Source organism: Penaeus vannamei, chromosome 20 (assembly GCF_042767895.1).
Source record: "Penaeus vannamei isolate JL-2024 chromosome 20, ASM4276789v1, whole genome shotgun sequence".
Lineage (NCBI taxonomy): Eukaryota > Metazoa > Arthropoda > Malacostraca > Decapoda > Penaeidae > Penaeus > Penaeus vannamei.
The window spans coordinates 4,914,886-4,932,385 of record NC_091568.1 but is presented as its reverse complement, the minus strand read 5'-3'; the positions used below and the strand labels follow the sequence as shown (position 1 = coordinate 4,932,385).

The following is a 17,500-nucleotide window of genomic DNA, read 5'->3' as shown; positions in this document are numbered from 1 at the left end:
GACCGGCACCTTTACGCACACAGGTCCTACACACGCACACGCAGACGGACCAGCACCTTCGCGCACACAGGTCCTTCACATGCGCACACAGGGATCCTTCTCAATGTGTAGGATTACTCGAGATATTCGGGATTCGCTGCATCTCGGAATCTATCGAGTTTCCATTTATCAGGGAGAAAAGGGCATTACTTTCCATTCGTTCTTTTTTTCTTCTTCCTTTCTTCTTCTTCTTCTTCTTCTTTTTCGTCTTCTTCTGATTCTTCTTCTTCTTCTTCTTCTTCTTCTTCTTCTTCGTCTTCTTCTTCTTCTGTTAGTTTTTAATTTTTATATTTTTTAGGGCGTGGTTTCTATTTTGGATTTTTTTTTTTGGGGGGAGGGGGGGGTAGAAGAAGGGAAGAGGAGAAAGGAGGGGAACATATGGGGGAGATAGGTGATAAAGAGAGAGAGAGAAAGAAAGAGAAAGTGAGAGAGAGAGAGAAAGGGAGAGAGAGAAGAGAGAGAGAGTAAGAAACAAAGAAAGACCGACAGGCAGACAAACAGACGGACAGACAGAGACATTAAAACAGACAGACAGACTCGGCGAGAAGCAGAGGAAGAGGGATAACCACCATTTTATTTTGACGTCTTGGGCTCCAGCACCTAGGCTCCCACGTCAGCAGGAAGACGACTCACCAGCTGTCTTTTGAGTGGGTTTGGGTTGGCTTGACTTTAAGGCATTTTCTAGGCGATCCGCTTGCTCCTCACGATGCTGGCTTGGCGTTTACTGCTCTCTTAGGCTTTCGGCTTTTGTATTCTCCGATTCTATTTCTTTTCTGTTTTTTTTTTTTTCTTTCTCTCGTTTTTTTGGGTACTTGGTTTTCCCTTCTTTTTCATTTTCTCCGTATTGTCTCTTTTTCCTTTTTCTCCATGTTTGTTTGTCTCTTCTTCCTCATGTTTCTCCTCCTCCTCCGCTCGTCTTGCTCGTCCTCTTTATCCCTTTTTCCTCCTCCTCCTCCTCCTCTCGTTTTTCTCGTCCTCTTCATCCTTTTCCTCCTCTTCCTCTTCTTCCACCGCCTCCCCTCTTCCTCCTCCGCCCACCCTCTCTTCCTCCTCTTTCTCCTCCTCCATCACCCTTTCTTGCCCCGGGTTCTAAATGTCTTATCCGTCCTCCTTTCTTCCTTCCTTCCTTCTTCCGTCCCTCTGTTTCTCCCAAACTGGTCCTGATCTGTGTGCCGCCCGTGTCCTACTTCTTCCCGACTTTTATAACCTTCGAGGAGTGTGAAGAAGGGGTGGCGAGAGAGGGAGAGAGAATGGGGGAGCGGTGGGAGGGAGGGAGGGAAGTGAGGGAGGGAGGAGAGGCAGGGAAGGTGGGGAAGAGAGGGAGAAAAGGGGGGAAGAGAGGGAGGGAGGGAGGGAGGGGGGAAGAGAGAGAGAGAGAGAGAAAGGGGGAGAAGGAGGGAAGGGGGATGGAAGAGAGGGAGGGAGGGAGGGAAAGGGGGGAGGAAGAGAGGGAGGGAGGGAGGGAGGGAAAGGGAGAAGGCGAGTGGGAGGTAGAGGTAGAGGGAGAGGAAGAGAGGGAGGGAGGGAGAGGGAGAGAGAGGGCGTGTATGTGTGACGCGTTACATTGTGCACCGAGGAGGAAAAAGCTCAAGGCGGAGCGAGACAAGGAGTTTATGAGAAGAAAAAGAAAGAGAGAAACGGCTGAAGATGGAGTGTCAGGTGATGGAACGAGGGAGGGAAGACATTTAATCGCGGAAATAATGTGGAGAAGATTAAATGCGGAAGGGGAGCGATTCTTAAGTCTGCGCCCTTACGACAGCTGACTTGAGTTGTCGCGGGGGGGGGACCATTGTTTTTTTTTCGTCTTGTTATTCGTTTTCATTTGTTTTTTGTTTTTATTTCTCTTTTTTTCTTGTGTTTTTTCGCTGTATCTTTTTTTTCTATATCTTTATTTCTCTCTGTCTGTCTTTCTCTTTCTCTCTCTCTGTCTGTCTCTCTCTCTCTCTCTCTCTCTCTCTCTCTCTCTCTCTCTCTCTCTCTCTCTCTCTCTCTCTCTCTCTCTCTCTCTCTCTCTCTCTCTCTCTCTCTCTTCTCCTCCTCCTCCTCCTCCTCCTCCTCCTCCTCCTCCTCCTTCTCTTCTCTTTTCCCTCTATTTCTTTCATCAATTTCCCTCACGTTCTCCTTTCTTTCCACTTCCTCCTCTTCCAGCGGCATTTAGAAAGCAGAATGGTTACCTTTTGTTTGGCTCGAGCGCCCTCCATTACTTATTTACGCCCTTTACACCGGCCTCTCTGACGCCTGCCTCCCCCTCTGCGTCCTTCTCTTGTCTCCTCTTTGCCTTCAAGATAGCGTTTCCACCTCGGCTGCAGAGCGGGGGTTATGTAAGGGAGAAGTGGGGGTGGGGTGGTGGGTGCTGGGTGGGGGGGTTGTTTTGTGGTGGTGTTTGTTTAGTTTGTGTTTTCCTTATTTTTTGGTTTGTGTCGTTAGACTTTTTGGTTTTGTTTTGTGTTTAGTTTTTCATCTGCATATCCTATGGCACCCACTTTCCTTATCCTTTTATTATATATATATATATATATATATATATATATATATATATATATATATATATATATATATACATATATATGTATATATATATATATTTTTTTTGCTCATGCATCAACCCCACATCCTATATCTTTCGTATTTTCGTCTTATTTTTATTTATTATTTTTTTTCTTCTATATTCTCATTTTTTGTCTCTCGTCTTCACAAACGCGTAGTAGACACCTCCTCTTTTGTCCCCTTCCCCTCTTTATCCCCCTCTCCTTTTATCTCCCTCCCCTCTTATCCCCCCTCCCCTCCCCTTCATCTCCCTGCTCTCTTATCCCCTCCCCTTTTATGCCCCCTCCCCTCCCCTTTATCTCCCGGCTCTCTTATCCCTTCCTTCTTATTCCCCCTTCCCTCTTATTCCCCCTCCCCTCTTATCCCCCTCCCCTCTTATCCCCCTCCTTTCTTATCCCCTCCCTCTTCTTCCCCTCACCATCTCACGTCAAAATATATCCATGATATTCTCCGCCAGGGAGAGAAGGCCCTCGGTAGATTAGGTTACTGTGCTGTACTGCATTTCCTCTTGTTTCTCCCCTCACCTTTTTGTCCACTCTCTCTCCCGTGTTCGTCTTCTTCCTTCTTCCCCCTCATTCCTCTCCCTTCTCCCCTCACCTTTTTGTCCGCTCTCTCTCCCGTGTTCGTCTTCTTCCTTCTTCCCCCTCATTCCTCTCCCTTCTCCCCTCACCTTTTTGTCCACTCTCTCTCCCGTGTTCGTCTTCTTTCTTCTTCCCCCTCATTCCACTCCCTTCTCCCCTCACCTTTTTGTCCACTCTCTCTCCCGTGTTCGTCTTCTCCCTTCTTCCCCCTCATTCCTCTCCCTTCTCCCCTCACCTTTTTGTCCGCTCTCTCTCCCGTGTTCGTCTTCTTCCTTCTTCCCCCTCATTCCTCTCCCTTCTCCCCTCACCTCTTCGCTCTTCTTCCTTCTCTCCAATTCCTCCCTTCGCTTACCTTCCTTTTCTTACGCCTCTCATCCTTGTCCGTCTTCTTTCCCCTTTGTCTTTGTCCTTCCTTTCTCCTCTCTCCTCCGTGTCACTTCTTTTCTCTCTCATCCTTGTCCTCCTCTCCCCTCTCAATCGTGTCCCTTCTCTTCTCTTTCATCCGGTCCCTACTCTTCTCTGTCATCCATGTCCCTTTTCTCCCCTCTCATCCGTGTCCTCCTCTCCCCTCTCATCCTTGTCCTTCCTTTTCCCTCTCCTCTGTGTTCCTCCTCTCCCCTCTCGTCCGTGTCCCTTCTCACCCCTCTCATCCGTGTCCCTTCTCACCCCTCTCATCTGTGTCCCACCTCTACCTTCTCATCCATGTCCGTCCCATCCCCCCTCATCTGTGTCCCTTCTCTTCCCTCTCACCAATATCCTCCTATTCCCTCTCATCTGTGTCCCTTCTCTCCCCTTTCATCCGTGTCCTTCTCTCTCCTCTCATCCGTGTCCCTTCTCACCCCTCACATCCTTGTCCTTCCTCTCCCCTCTCATCCATGTCCTCCTATTCCCTCTCATCCGTGTCCGTCCCATCCCCTCACTCCCACACCCCTCACCCTTCGGCTTCCCTCAGGCGCTGTCGGGCCCACTGGTGATCACGACAGGGCGCAGAAGGGAGCTCGGGATGGGGAGAAGGGGGGGGGGGGGCTTTCGGGTTCCGTTGGAAAGCAGGTAGAAAACTAAATCAATTGGCGGGCGGTGTGGGAGAGGAGCTATGAAGGGGGTGTGGGAGATGGGCTATGTGAGTATGCTTGTTTATTTATTTATTTGTTTGTGTGTTGAGAGAGAGAGAGAGAGAGAGAGAGAGAGAGAGAGAGAGAGAGAGAGAGAGAGAGAGAGAGATGAGAGAGAGAGAGAGAGAGAGAGAGAGAGAGAGATTGTATGTGTGTGTGTGTGTTTGGGTGTGTGGGCGTATGTGTGTATCTGTCTCTGTGTATGTGTGTTCATGTACGGATGTATGTATGCGTGTACGTTTGCACCAAGGCCTAGAGAACCTCTCCATCCCCCGGTTTGCACGAGCGTTTTACCCGAGTCTATATTTGTGTTTATCTGTATTAGTGTCTGTGCTTGCGTGTGCAGGGGGCGGGGTGGGGGTGGGGGTGGGAGGGGGTGGGGGTCGAGAGAGAGAGAGAGGAAGGGGATAGAGGCGGCCGTCGAGGATGTTTATTTAAGAAGGAAAGCGGGAGCGGCTTCCGAGATTTGTTTGGGCAACAGAGAGGCGTTTTCCAGGAAATTGCGGCGGGATTGGGGGAAGGGGTGGGTGGGATGGAAGGGGAGGTTGGGGGAGGAAGGGGAGGTGGGAAGAGGAGAAGGTGGGGGGGGAGGAATGGGAGGTGGGATTGAAGGGGAGGTGAGGGGAGGAGAAGGTGGGGGAGGAAGGGATAGTAGGAAGGGGAGGTAAGGGGAGGAAGGGGAGGTGGGGGAGCGGAAGGAAGGGAGGAAGTGATAGTAGGAAGAGGGGAAGGTGGGAAGAGAGGAGGTAGGGAGTGAGGAGGTGGGAAGAGGGGAGAGTAGGGAGGAAGGGGATGTGGGAAGAGGAGACTATCACCACCATCAGCATTGTCATCACCCTCAACATCATCATCTCCATCCTCGTCATCATCCTCGTCCTCATCATCACCCTCAACATCATCATAATCATCATCATCTCCATCTCCATCATCATCATCATCATCATCACCATCACCACCACCATCATCACCAACAGAGAATCTCGAGTGACTGCAAAAAAAGAATGAACAACGAATTGCCCGCCCGCCCGCCCGCCCGCCCGCCCATCCTCGAGATAAGCGTGTTTTCGCCGCGATAAAATCTGGTGTCAGCTGGAAGGGCTTGGGGGTGTTGCTGATATTTTGATGCATTGGCAACAGAGGAGATAACAGTTATCTTAGAGATCAGCTGCGGTGCTGGGGGAGCTGTTTCGCGGTGCTGGTGATAGAGTTCTTGCTTCAAGGTCGTGTGAAGAGTTTTAGACGTTACTCTGTTCACTCGTTCTGATTCAAAGGCATATTAGTTTTTTTGACATTACTCTTTACTTCATTCTAATTCAAAAGCATATTAGAGTTTAGAGTTTTAGACATTAATCTGTTCACCTCGTTCTAATTCAAAGGCATATTAGAGTTTTTGACATTACTCTTTACTTCATTCTAATACAAAGGCATATCAGAGTTTTTTTGACATTACTCTTTACCTCATTCTTCAAAAGCATATTAGAGTTTTAGACATTACTCTGTTCAGCCGTTTGATGCGATCATTCCAAATATTTACGTTCCCGCGCGGACGCTGGGGAAAGGCCGCACCACCTGTCTGCGCAGATGGTACGGGACAGACGGTGCCTGCCTTATCGAGGGCGGCCGGAAACCCGAGCAAGCAGCGTGTGCACCAGCTGGCGGACCGAGATAGGCCAATGAACACCACCTGCGCCCGTCTGTGTGGTGAGGGGGTGGGTTGTGGGGTGAGGGGGGTAGGGGTCAGAGGTTGGGGTGAGGTGGGTTGGGGTCAGGGGTTGGGGTGAGGGGGGGTAGTGGGTAGGGGTTGGGTTGAGGGGGGGTAGTGGGTTGGGGTGAGGGGGGAAGGGGTCAGAGGTTGGTGGGTTGGGGTCAGGGGGTAGGAGTCGGTGGGTTGGGGTGAGGGGGGAAGGGGTCAGGGGTCGGTGGGTTGGGGTCAGGGGGGGGGTAGGGGTCAGGGGTTGGGGTCAGGAGGGGGAGGAGTGTCTGGAGGAGGAGGAGGAGGGGGGGGGGAAGGAGTGTCTGGAGGAGGAGAGCGGAGGCGAGAATGGTTGTTGCATCACGGCATCAGTGTGTGCATGATTTGGCTGCATTTTTTGGGGTGGGAGTGCTTCTGGTTTGCAACATGGCGCCACCGTGCATGATCCACCGCTTTGTTAAAGGTAGGGTCGTGTGCGAATAACCAATGAAAAAAAAGAGAGATGACAGAGGAGGGAGATGGAAGTGATGAATGGGTCGTCATCAGCATCAACAAGCCCCTCACAGTGATATGGATGGTGGTCCATTTTCGATATTACGAGTTAAATGACGGCTGTAGCCCTTGTATCGATTGGGATGCAGGGAGGGAAAGGGAGGGACAGAGAGAGAAAGGTAGGGGAGGAGAAGAGAGGAGAGGGAGGGAGGTAAGGGAAGGGAGGAGAAGGGAGGGAGGTAAGGGAAGGGAGGAGAAGGGAGGGAGGAGAAGGGAGGGAGGGGGCGGACCGGGAGGGGAGGAGAGGGAGGGAAGGGAAGGGAAGGGAAGGGAGGGGAAGGGAAGGGAGGGAAGGAAAGGGAGGAGAAGAGAGGAGAGGGAGGGAAGGGAAGGGAGGAAGGGGAGGGGAGTAGGGGAGGGAGGGGAAATAGTGGGGGTGGGGTAAGGACGGGTGAGAAGTAATCCATCTTAGGCGATTGACATTTCTTCAAGGGGTAGGGAGGGGAGGGGAGGGGATGGGAGGGGAGGGGAGGGGAGGGGAGTATGAAGGGTTAAAGGCATTGTTTCAAAGCTTTAAGTCGTCGGGGAGTTTCGGAAGGAGAAGAAGAAAAAAAAAAGAAAGAGGAGAAGGAGCGCGAAGGAGGGTTTTAAAGAGTTATGATGCGAGGGAGGACGAGGGGCATCGGCAAGGGAGAAGAATGAGAAGTAGAAGAAGAATGAGATCAGAGATGGGAAGAGGAGGAGGCGAGAGCGAGAAAGGAATGGAGGAGATGATGCCGAGGTTTGCGGAGGTGGGGAAGGGGGAAGGAAAGAGCGATCACCTGCAACGAATGGGGCGGGGTTGCACCTTCCGTTGGGTGGGGGAGGCGTGGTGGGGTCCTGATCAGGGGCTGAGGGCTAGGAGAAGGAAGGGGGCTAGAGGGTGGGGGATGGGAGGGGAATGGGGTCTAGGAGAGGGCTTGGGGTCGGTGACTGGGGACTAGGAGGAGGAATGGGGCTAGAGGATTGGGAATAGGAGGGGAAATGGGACCTAGGAGGGGAAGGTGCGAGGGACTGGGGACTCGGTAGGGGGAGGGGACTGGATAGCAAAGGGAATAGGCCACTTGCAGCTGAGACTGTGGACAGGGAGCAGGGGATAGAGCCAGGGAATAGGGAGATGGGTGGTAGGTGGGGGCCTAGAGGTGTTGGGGTGGGGTGGGGGGGGGGAAAGGTAGTGGTTGAGAAGGCGAAGGAGCTGTCGGAGGATTTATTTTGGGAGGTTGATGGAAGGGGAAGATCCCTGGATTTGTAGAGATAAGTGTTTTAGGAGGAAGGGTGAAGACGGGGATTGGCTGTGGAGGTCCAGGCTATTTTTAAAAGGGTAAGATTTTTTTCTTTTCTTTTTGCTATTCTTTTTATAATTTTTTTCCCCATTTTGACTTTTTTCCCCATTCATTTTTTTACTGATTAGGACGCGGAAGAATGGAGAAGCTCAGGTGACGGTGGGCGAAGAAATACTTCTTTCTTGATTTCTTGCGTGTTTTGTTTTCCTCATCTTGAAAGAAGATGGACGGAATTGAAGGAAAACGGAGAGAGGGAGAGGGGGGAGGGGAGGGGGAGGGGAGAATTCACGCAGCAGCTTTGGAAAACAATTTTTCTAATACTTTTTGTCTTTGATCGTATTTCCTGTCAATATCCTTTTACTACAGAAAATGAATCTTACCTCGGAGGAAAAACCTGTGTTTCCATGGGTTATTTATTAGGGCATTAAGGGTCCCTGTGCCTCTCAAAAGTTAAAAAAAAAGAAGAGGGGAGGGCGAGAGGGATGGGGTGGGAGGGGGGCGAAGGGGATGGGGTGGGAGGGGGACGAAGGGGATGGGGGTGGGAAGGTGGGACGAAAGGGATGGAGTGGGAGGGGGACGAAGGGGATGGGGTGGGAGGGGGACGAAGGGGATGGGGTGGGAGGGGGGCGAAGGGGATGGGGTGGGAGGGGGGCGAAGGGGATGGGGTGGGAGGGGGGCGAAGGGGATGGGGTGGGAGGGGGGCGAAGGGGATGGGGTGGGGAGGGGGGGCGAAGGGGATGGGGTGGGAGGGGGACGAAGGGGATGGGGTGGGAGGGGGGCGAAGGGGATGGGGTGGGAGGGGGATGAAAGGGATGAGTGGGAAGGGGGACTAAGGGGGATGGGTTGGGAGGGGGATGAAAGGGATGGAGTGGGAAGGGGGACTAAGGGGATGGTGGTGGGAGGGGGATGAAAGGGATGGAGTGGGAAGGGGGCGAAGCGGATGGGGTGGGAGGGGGGCGAAGGGGATGGGGTGGGAGGGGGGAGAGGGAAGGGGTGAAGTGGAGGCGAAAAGGAGTGGATGGGAGGGGGGGAGGCAAGGGGTTGAAGTGGAGGGGGCGAAAGGCAGGGGATGGGAGGAAGTACGAGAGAGTAAGAGGGGGCGAGGAGCGAAAGCGACTGGAGTGGGAGGGGGGCGAAAGGAATGGAATGGGGTGGGAGGGGCGAGGGGGTGTGGACTGGAGGGAGGCAATGAAGATCTGTTATTAGAGTATCAGCTGAGATCGAGAGGAGGAAAGGTGCCGAGGGAAATTCGCGGAGAGGGGAAACCAGGAAGGAGGAAGGAAAGGAGAGAATGAATGGGAGACGAAGGTGAAGGAAGGGAATCGTGGGCGGAAATAGTTGTTAGGAAAGGGAACGTAAGGGAAAGGGAGAGAAAAAAGGGAAGAGGAAAAGGGAAGAAAAAAGGAGAGAGATATAGATAAAAAAAAAAAAATATATTATATATATATATATATATAATATAACATATATATATATATATATATATATATATATAGAGAGAGAGAGAGAGAGAGAGAGAGAGAGAGAGAGAAGAGAGAGAGAGAGAGAGAGAGAGAGAGAGAGAGAGAGAGAGCGAATGAGGGAAGAAAAAAAAGAAAGAAAATGAAAGAAAGAGATATAGAAAGAAAGAAAGAAAATGTGGGAGAGAGAGAGAGAGAGAGAGAGAGAGAGAGGGGGGGGGGGAGGGAGAGAGATTAGAGAGAGAGAGAGAGAGAGAGAGAGAGAGAGAGAGAGAGAGAGAGCAGAGAATCAGATTTAAGAAACGACCAAACAAAGAGGGGAGGCGAGCAAGGGGACGGAAGAGGAGAGGAGAGGAGGGAGGAGGGCGATCGCGAGAGTCAAGAGAAGGGAAAAGTGTGTAGCTTCCCGAGGTGAGAAAGAGCTTACTTAAAGACGACGGGAAGAGGGAGCGTGCGCCTTGGCTTACTCGGATTTACTTACTCGAAGGTGAGGCGGAGGAGACATTAAGGAGACGACGGAAGATGAATGGGGCAGGAGAAGAAAGAGGCGGATAGAGGATAGAGGATAGGGCGATGGGGGGAGGTGAAGGAGAGGTAGGAAAGGGGAGAAGGATAGAGGATAGAGCAATAGGGGAGGCGAAGGAGAGGTAGGAAAGGGGAGAAGGATGGGGGATAGAGCGTTGGGGGAGGCAAAGGAGAGGGAGAATGATAGAAGATAGAGCGATGGGGGAAGCAAAGGAGAGGGAGGAAAGGGGAGAGTGATGGAGGATAGAGTGATGGGGAAAGGGGAGAAGGATAGAGGATAGAGTGATGGGGAAAGGGGAGAAGGATAGAGGAGAGAGTGATGGGGAAAGGGGAGAAGGATAGAGGAGAGAGTGATGGGGGAAAGGGGAGAAAGATAGAGGATAGAACGATGGGGGAGGCAGACGAGAGGGAGAAAACGGGGAGAATGAAGCGCGAGGGAGTGAGACAAGAGGGACATGAGATATTAAAAACTGGAGGAGACGAGAGGGAAAGGATGCATGAAAATGAGAGACGAGGATGTAGGATGAGCAATAAGGGGAAAGGGGGAAGCGCAGAAGGGGAAAAAGGCAAAGGGGCGGAGGAAGGGCGAGGGGAGAGCGGAGTGTTCATGTTGGGAGTTTATTTGGGAGTGGCCGGGGCAGGGAGTGTACAAAGGGCGGTCGCGGGGAGGCGTGGGGATAACTTCGGGTTCCTGGCTCGGGGGAGGGGCGTGGGAAGGGCGCCCGCTTCTCGCTTTTTTATTTTCTTTCTTTCTTTTTTTTCTTTCCTTTCTTTCTTTCTTTCTTTATTTATTTATTTATTTATTTATTTATTTATTTATTTATTTTTTAAGGCGCTCTTGACCCCATGCACACATTCGCACGCACACGCATACATACGTACGTACGTATACATACATACATACATACATACATACATACATACATACATACATACATACATACATACATACATACATACATACATACAGGTGTGTGTATGTGTGGATGATTGTGTGTGCGTGCGTGTAAAACTTTTATACCCCCCCCCACCACCCTCCCCCTCCTCAGTGTGGGAGAACCGTTTGCTTGTGTCTCGCAGGAGGAAGGAGTCGCCGGGAAAAGAATGGGGGAGGGAGGCTGGGAAAGAGATGGGGAGGGGGATCGTTTTCCTTGTTGTTTTTACTATTATTTTTATGATTATTGTTGTTGTTGTTGTTATTATTATTATTATTATTATTATTATTATTATTATCATTATTATTATTAATGTAATTATTATCAATATTATTATTAATGTCATAGTTATCAATATTATCATTATTGTTATTGTTATTGTTATTATTATCATTATTATTATTATTATTATCATTATCATTATTGTTATTGATACTATTATTGTTATTGTTATTATTAATGATATTTTTATTAATGTTGTTATTATTATTATTATTATGGTGGTTGTTGTTATTATTATTACTATTGTTATTATTATTACTTGTTATTGTTACTATTATTTTATTATTAGGAGTATTGTTGTTGCTATTATTATTATTATTATTGCCATTATTATTACCATTATCAGTATCAGTATCATTAATCTAGATCATCATCTCTCCCCCACAACCCGGTGAACGAGACACTAACCCCCCCCCCCTTCTCCGCCCCCAGGGATTGTAAGATGTTGTGGTAACGCGGAGTGAGAGAAGACTCCTTGGAACCCTACCGCGGGCGTGGTTGTGGCGATGGCAGGAGCTGACAGTAGCGGCGTGGGCGGCGGTGGGCGCTCCATGGGCGGGAGCGGCCCGGTGGACGGTGGGGGCGTCAGAACCCCGCCCACCACGCCCAAGAAGGTGGGCGGCAAGATGCTGGCAGTGAAGATCCTCATGCTGGACGACACCTACACACTCTTCCAGATACAGGTGAGTGTTGGATGTTGTTGTTATTGCGGGTTTTGTTATTTTTATTGTGATTTGGGGGTTTTGTTGTTATTGTTATTACGGGTTTTGTTGTTATTGTTATTGTCATTGCGGGTTTTGTTGTTATTGTTATTGCGGGTTTTGTTGTTATTGTCATTGCGGGTTTTGTTGTTATTGTTATTGTCATTGATGGTTTTGTTATTGTCATTGCGGGTTTTGTTGTTTTTGTTATTGTAGGTTTTGTTATTGTTATTGCGGGTTTTGTTGTTGTTGTTATTGCGGGGTTTGTTGTTATTGTCATGGCGGGTTTTGTTGTTATTATCATTGCGGGTTTTGTTGTTATTGTCATTGCGGGTTTTGTTATTGTCATTGCGGGTTTTGTTGTTATTGTTATTGTCATTGATGGTTTTGTTATTATTGCGGGTTTTGTTGTTATTATCATTGCGGGTTTTGTTGTTATTATCATTGCGGGTTTTGTTGTTATTGTCATTGCGGGTTTTGTTGTTATTGTCATTGCGGGTTTTGTTGTTATTGTCATTGCGGGTTTTGTTGTTATTGTTATTGCGGGTTTTGTTGTTATTGTCATTGCGGGTTTTGTTGTTATTGTCATTGCGGGTGTTGTTGTTATTGTCATTGCGGGTTTTGTTGTTATTGTCATTGCGGGTTTTGTTGTTATTGTTATTGCGGGTTTTGTTGGTATTGTCATTGCGGGTTTTTTTGTTATTGTCATTGCGGCTTTTGTTGTTATTGTCATTGCGGGTTTTGTTGTTGTTATTGTCATTGCGGGTTGTGTTATTGTCATTGCGGGTTTTGTTGTTATTGTCATTGCGGGTTTTGTTGTTATTGTCATTGCGGGTTTTGTTGTTATTGTCATTGCGGGTTTTGTTGTTATTGTCATTGCGTGTTTTGTTGTTATTGTCATTGCGAGTTTTGTTGTTATTGTTATTTTCTTCTCTCCTGTTCCGCATTGTTTTTTTTTTTTTTTTTGTTATTATTGTGTTATTATTTCAAGGACTTGGTGTTTCCCGGATGTTTTAGCGGGGATTGTTTGCTGGGTTTAAGATCTGAAGATGGGGAGCGGTGTTGCTGTTATTTTGTCAGTGTTAGTACATCCATATATGTGCGTTTCCTTGTCTCTGTGTGCATGTGATTGCATCCTCATGGAATTCACATAAAACGCGATTTTGTATATTCTATTATCTCTCTTCGCGTGCTCTCTGTCTCTCTCTGTCTTTCTCTCTCTCTCTCTCTCTCTCTCTCTCTCTCTCTCTCTCTCTCTCTCTCTCTCTCTCTCTCTCTCTCTCTCTCTCTCTCTCTCTCTCTCGTCACCCGATTCCATCTTCCACCCTTTATTCCGCTCTTACCCCCTGCGCCAATTCCTTTCTCTTAGTCCCTCTCTCTCTTGCTCCACGACTCCCGCCGGGGGGGGGGGGGGGTTAGTCGACGCTTCGAGGACGACCTTGAGTTCACCGGATTTGCTTTACGCGTTTATGAAAACCCCTTTTCTTGTAGCCTTTTGTGCTGCAATTTTCGCTTGGTTGGTGCGGTGGGGGAGGGGGGTAGAAGGGGAGGGAGAGAGGGAGGGGGAAGGGGAGGGAGAGAGAGAAAGGGGGAAGGGGAGGGAGAGAGGGGGAGGGGAGGGAGAAGGGGGAGGGAGAGAGGAGTGGAGAAGGGAGAAGGGGAGGGAGGATTTGACTTTGAGAAGGAGGAACGGAGAGGGAAAGATAAAGAGAAGAACGACACTGAAGGAGGAAAAAAGAAAAGTAACATGGAAGATTGTAAAACTGAAAAAAGGGGAGTAAAATAGAGATTAACAAACCGAGAAGAATGAAGAAATAAAAACGAAATAAACGGGAAAGAAACCTCAACAGGAGGAGAATAGAAGAACGGAGAGAGAGAGAGAGAGAGAGAGAGAGAGAGAGAGAGAGAGAGAGAGAGAGAGAGAGAGAGAGAGAGAGAGAGAGAGAGAGAGAGAAAGAGAGAGGTAGAGGGAGAGATAGAGAGAGGTAGAGATAGAGAGAAAGAGAGAACGTGCAAAAGGTGGCCGCGGAGGAAGAAAACGCAGATGTATTGGTGATTTCCGAAAATTCTGATTAATGATAGGTAGGGGTGATGGGGGGAGAAGGGAAGGGTGGGGATGGGGGTGGTGGGGGGGTGGGGGGGTCTTTCGGATTAATTAGTCCGGGATTTGGATGGCCGATGCCGGTGATTAAGCGAGTGGGCTTTTGATGGAGTTGGTAATTATCGGGGGGGGGATGTGATTTAACCACGGGGTGATTAAGAGGAGAATGCTCTTTTGCTTCGGAGAATGGGCGGTGGCGGGGGTAGGGTGAGGAGGTCGGGGGGGGGGGGTGCTAGTTTCCCTCTTTTATGCGATATATGATCATCGTCGTCATCATCGTCGTCGTCATCATCATCACCATCTCCAATCGTCATCATCATCGTCGTCATCATCATCGTCATCGTCTTCATCACATCGTCTTCATCATCATCATTATCATTATCATCATTATCATCATTATTATCATCAATAATCATCATCATCATCATCTCTTATACCCATATATGAAGATAGGGAATGTGATAAAAAGGCTCGACATAACAAATGAAAAATAGGTAAAAGAAATAAAGCAGGTGTGATGCACAGGTGATAGGGAAAGTATGACATAAAATATCATTTATGTTTTGGAAAAAAAGTGTTTTATGGAAAGACGAACACACACACAAAAGTATAATGGTGTTTTTTGTATGTGAGTTAGGTTTTTAACCCAAGTAGTATTTCCGTTATGTAGATTTTGTTTTTGATTGTAAATTTATTCATAGGCTAAAGTCACGTGGCTAAATGTGAAAACAGATCATGGGGGCGGTCGACGGAAATTAATAAAACCACAGGATGCGCTTGTGGCCTTTCGCATTTACCCCGATATGGCACAAGCAGGCGCCCAGTGGAAGCCCCCGAGCCAGTGGCTGGAGTGCGAGAGTGTGGCGGGGATGGAGTGCCTCGAGTGCCGGCCCGCATGAGTTGTGTGCCACGGTATAGTGCCATCTCCCCGCACATAATCCACTTGTAGGGTGGTCCCTCGGCCTACCGCCCGCGTCCTGTGTGGGGTTGGATGGTGGTGGGTGCTGGATAGGTGGATAGGCTCTGGGGGGGGTAGGGGTGAGGGAGGAGAGATTGGGAGGGGGAAGGATAGGAAGGAGGGGAAAAGCGGAGGGGGTGGATAGGTGGGGGAGGGAAAGGAAGGGGAGGAGGGATAGGAAGGAGGAGAAAAGCAGAGGGGATGGATAGGTGGGGGGAGGGAAGGGAAAAGGGAGGAGGGAAGAGGATGGGCAGGAACGGAGGGAGACACGATAGGGAAGAGGGATAGGAAGGGGGAGGGAAGGAGAAGAGTGGAGAAACCTGATTGGAAGAGGAAAGGATACGGACAAAAGGGGAGAGACACGAGTGGAAGGAGCGGAGAGGAGGGGAGAGACAAGAGAAGAAAGATGGAAGGGGAGAGACAGGAGAAGGAAGGGAGGGGAGGGAGGGGAGGGAGAAGGGTAGGGACACGAGGGGAGGAGGGAAGGGGAAGGGACGGGAGGAGGAGGAGGGAAAGGGATGCGATTAGGAGAGGGGGGGAGGGGGAGGGGGTGCGAAACGTAGTAACTTGACTAAGTTGGGGACGAGAAGCCGCAGCCACGCAGTGTCGGATGTCGGGAGGAGCTTAAGAGAGAGCTACTCCTGTCATGAAGCTCTCGGCGGAGGCGTCGCCCCACTCTTTCTATCTCTCTCTTTATCTGTCTATCTATCTGTTCATTTATCCATTTTTCCTTCCTTCCTTCCATCCATCTATCCACCCATCCTTCCATCTATCCACCTATCTACTCATCCATTCATCCATCCATCTACCGACCCACCCTCCCATCGATCCATCTATCCATCCATCTATCCACCTATCCACTCCTTCCTCCTAAAACGCATACTTCTCATCGTGCACCGCACTGCATCGCATCACGTTGATTGAGGGCGCATGACATCGGACGACACCACGCGACTCACACCTCACGTCACTCTACCACACTGTCTCGTACCACTCACTTCACTCCACTCGGTTCACGTCACACCACATCACGACATCACCTCATCACCACATTACCTCATCACCATATCACCACATACCGGGCTGTACCATGCTCATAGACATCATAGCGAGGTACGGGACATCATATCGCCTTCCTCTTATACCTGGAAGCGTTTGATCGTCACTGTACCAAATCACACTGAAGCACGATGAACCGAACCAAACCCTACCATGCCATACTATTCTATACTGTACTACAATATACTATATCATACCATACTATACTATACTATACCATGCCATACCATACCCTAGTATACCATACCGTGCCTTGCCATACCAAACAAAAACATACTCTTTACACCAAGCTACACTGCATCACACCCCTCTCCCTCCCCCCTCTCCCCTCTCCCCTCTTCCCCCGCCCTGCACAGAACCAAACAAAAGAGTTCACGCGTTTAATCACCGCGGAATCTTTCTCTCTCTCTCTCTTTCTCTGTTTCTCTCTCTCTCTCTCTCTCTCTCTCTCTCTCTCTCTCTCTCTCTCTCTCTCTCTCTCTCTCTCTCTCTCTCTCTCTCTCTCTCTCCCTCTCCCTCTCCCTCTCCCTCTCCCTCTCCCCTCTCCCTCTCCCTCTCCCTCTCCCTCCCCTCCCTCTCCCTCCCTCTCCCTCCCTCTCCCTCCCCTCCCCTCCCCCGGGGACGATGATGAAGAGGCTGAAATCGAAATTCTCCGGATTTTCTGCCGATTCGACACAGCGACTCGAAAGGTTCCGCCCGGGCTGCATTCGGGCTTCTGGCGAGTGCTTGTTAGGGACGATTTGCTTCCATTGTGTCGTCGGGTGTGGGGGTGGGGGGGGCGAGGGCAGGATTTTTTGGGTGTTTTTTTTTGGGGGGAGGGGGGTTGTGTAATTGTTTGGGTCTTTGTTTGGTGTTGGGTGTTATTGATTGTTGGTTTTGTTGGTGTTGTTGTTAGTTGTTTTGTTGGTGTTGGTGTTAGTTGGTTGTTGGTGTTGGTGTTATTGATTGTTGGTTTTGTTTTTGTTGTTGTTATTAGCTGTTTGTTGGGGTTGGTGTTATTGGTTTTTGTTTTGGTTGTTGTTCTTGTTCTTTTCTAATTGTTGGGTGGTGTTATTGGTTATTATTATTGTTGCTTTTGTTGTTTTGTGGTTTTGTTGGTGGTGGTGTTACATGTTATTAGTTGTTTATTTTATTCATATGTCTTTGTTTACTTATTCAGCCATTCATTGATTAAGTTATTTATGCATTTGTTGATTTGTGCGTAGACTCATTTGTCTCTCTTGTTTGTTTATGGCTTTTGCGCGGCGTCCAGCGGGTCCCAATTAATCTTTTTTTTGCGAGTATTTTTCACTGAATTTCGAGCGATCTGATCGATGTATCATAGGACGTCGGTGGGCGTGACAAGCGGCCCGGGACTTATTTCACGGAGGAATGATTTGTGGGCGTAATATTTGGCGAGTGTCGCGTCTGGGTTGTTCACAGTTAAGAGAGAGAGAGAGGGACGAGTGAACAATGGGCTTTGTTCGTGGAATCTTTGGGTGTGTTTGGTGGTCTCGTCTTTTTATTCGTTTGCTGAAAGGTAGACCGTGTTTTTTTCTCCATTTATTGAAAGGTAGATAATTTTTTTTTATGCTATTACTGTTTATCCGGATCGGTTTTAGGACATCGTATTTATTTAATTTTATTATTTTTTTTATTATTATTATTATTTATTTTTTATTTTCTATTTATTTATTTATTTTTTGGCACGTGT

General features: G+C 48.9%; 1 protein-coding gene across 3 annotated transcripts in view; it reads left to right on the top strand.

Moving 5' to 3' along the window:
* Nucleotides 1-17,500, top strand: part of Cdep (Chondrocyte-derived ezrin-like domain containing protein) — a 385,231-nt gene that overhangs the window by 237,318 nt on the left and 130,413 nt on the right. For all 3 annotated transcript variants that reach the window (XM_070134759.1, XM_070134758.1, XM_070134757.1), the window contains exon 2: nucleotides 11,421-11,671. In XM_070134759.1, coding sequence (XP_069990860.1) covers nucleotides 11,495-11,671 — 177 coding nt within the window. In that variant the 5' untranslated portion in view covers nucleotides 11,421-11,494. The remainder of the gene's footprint in view (nucleotides 1-11,420; nucleotides 11,672-17,500) is intronic.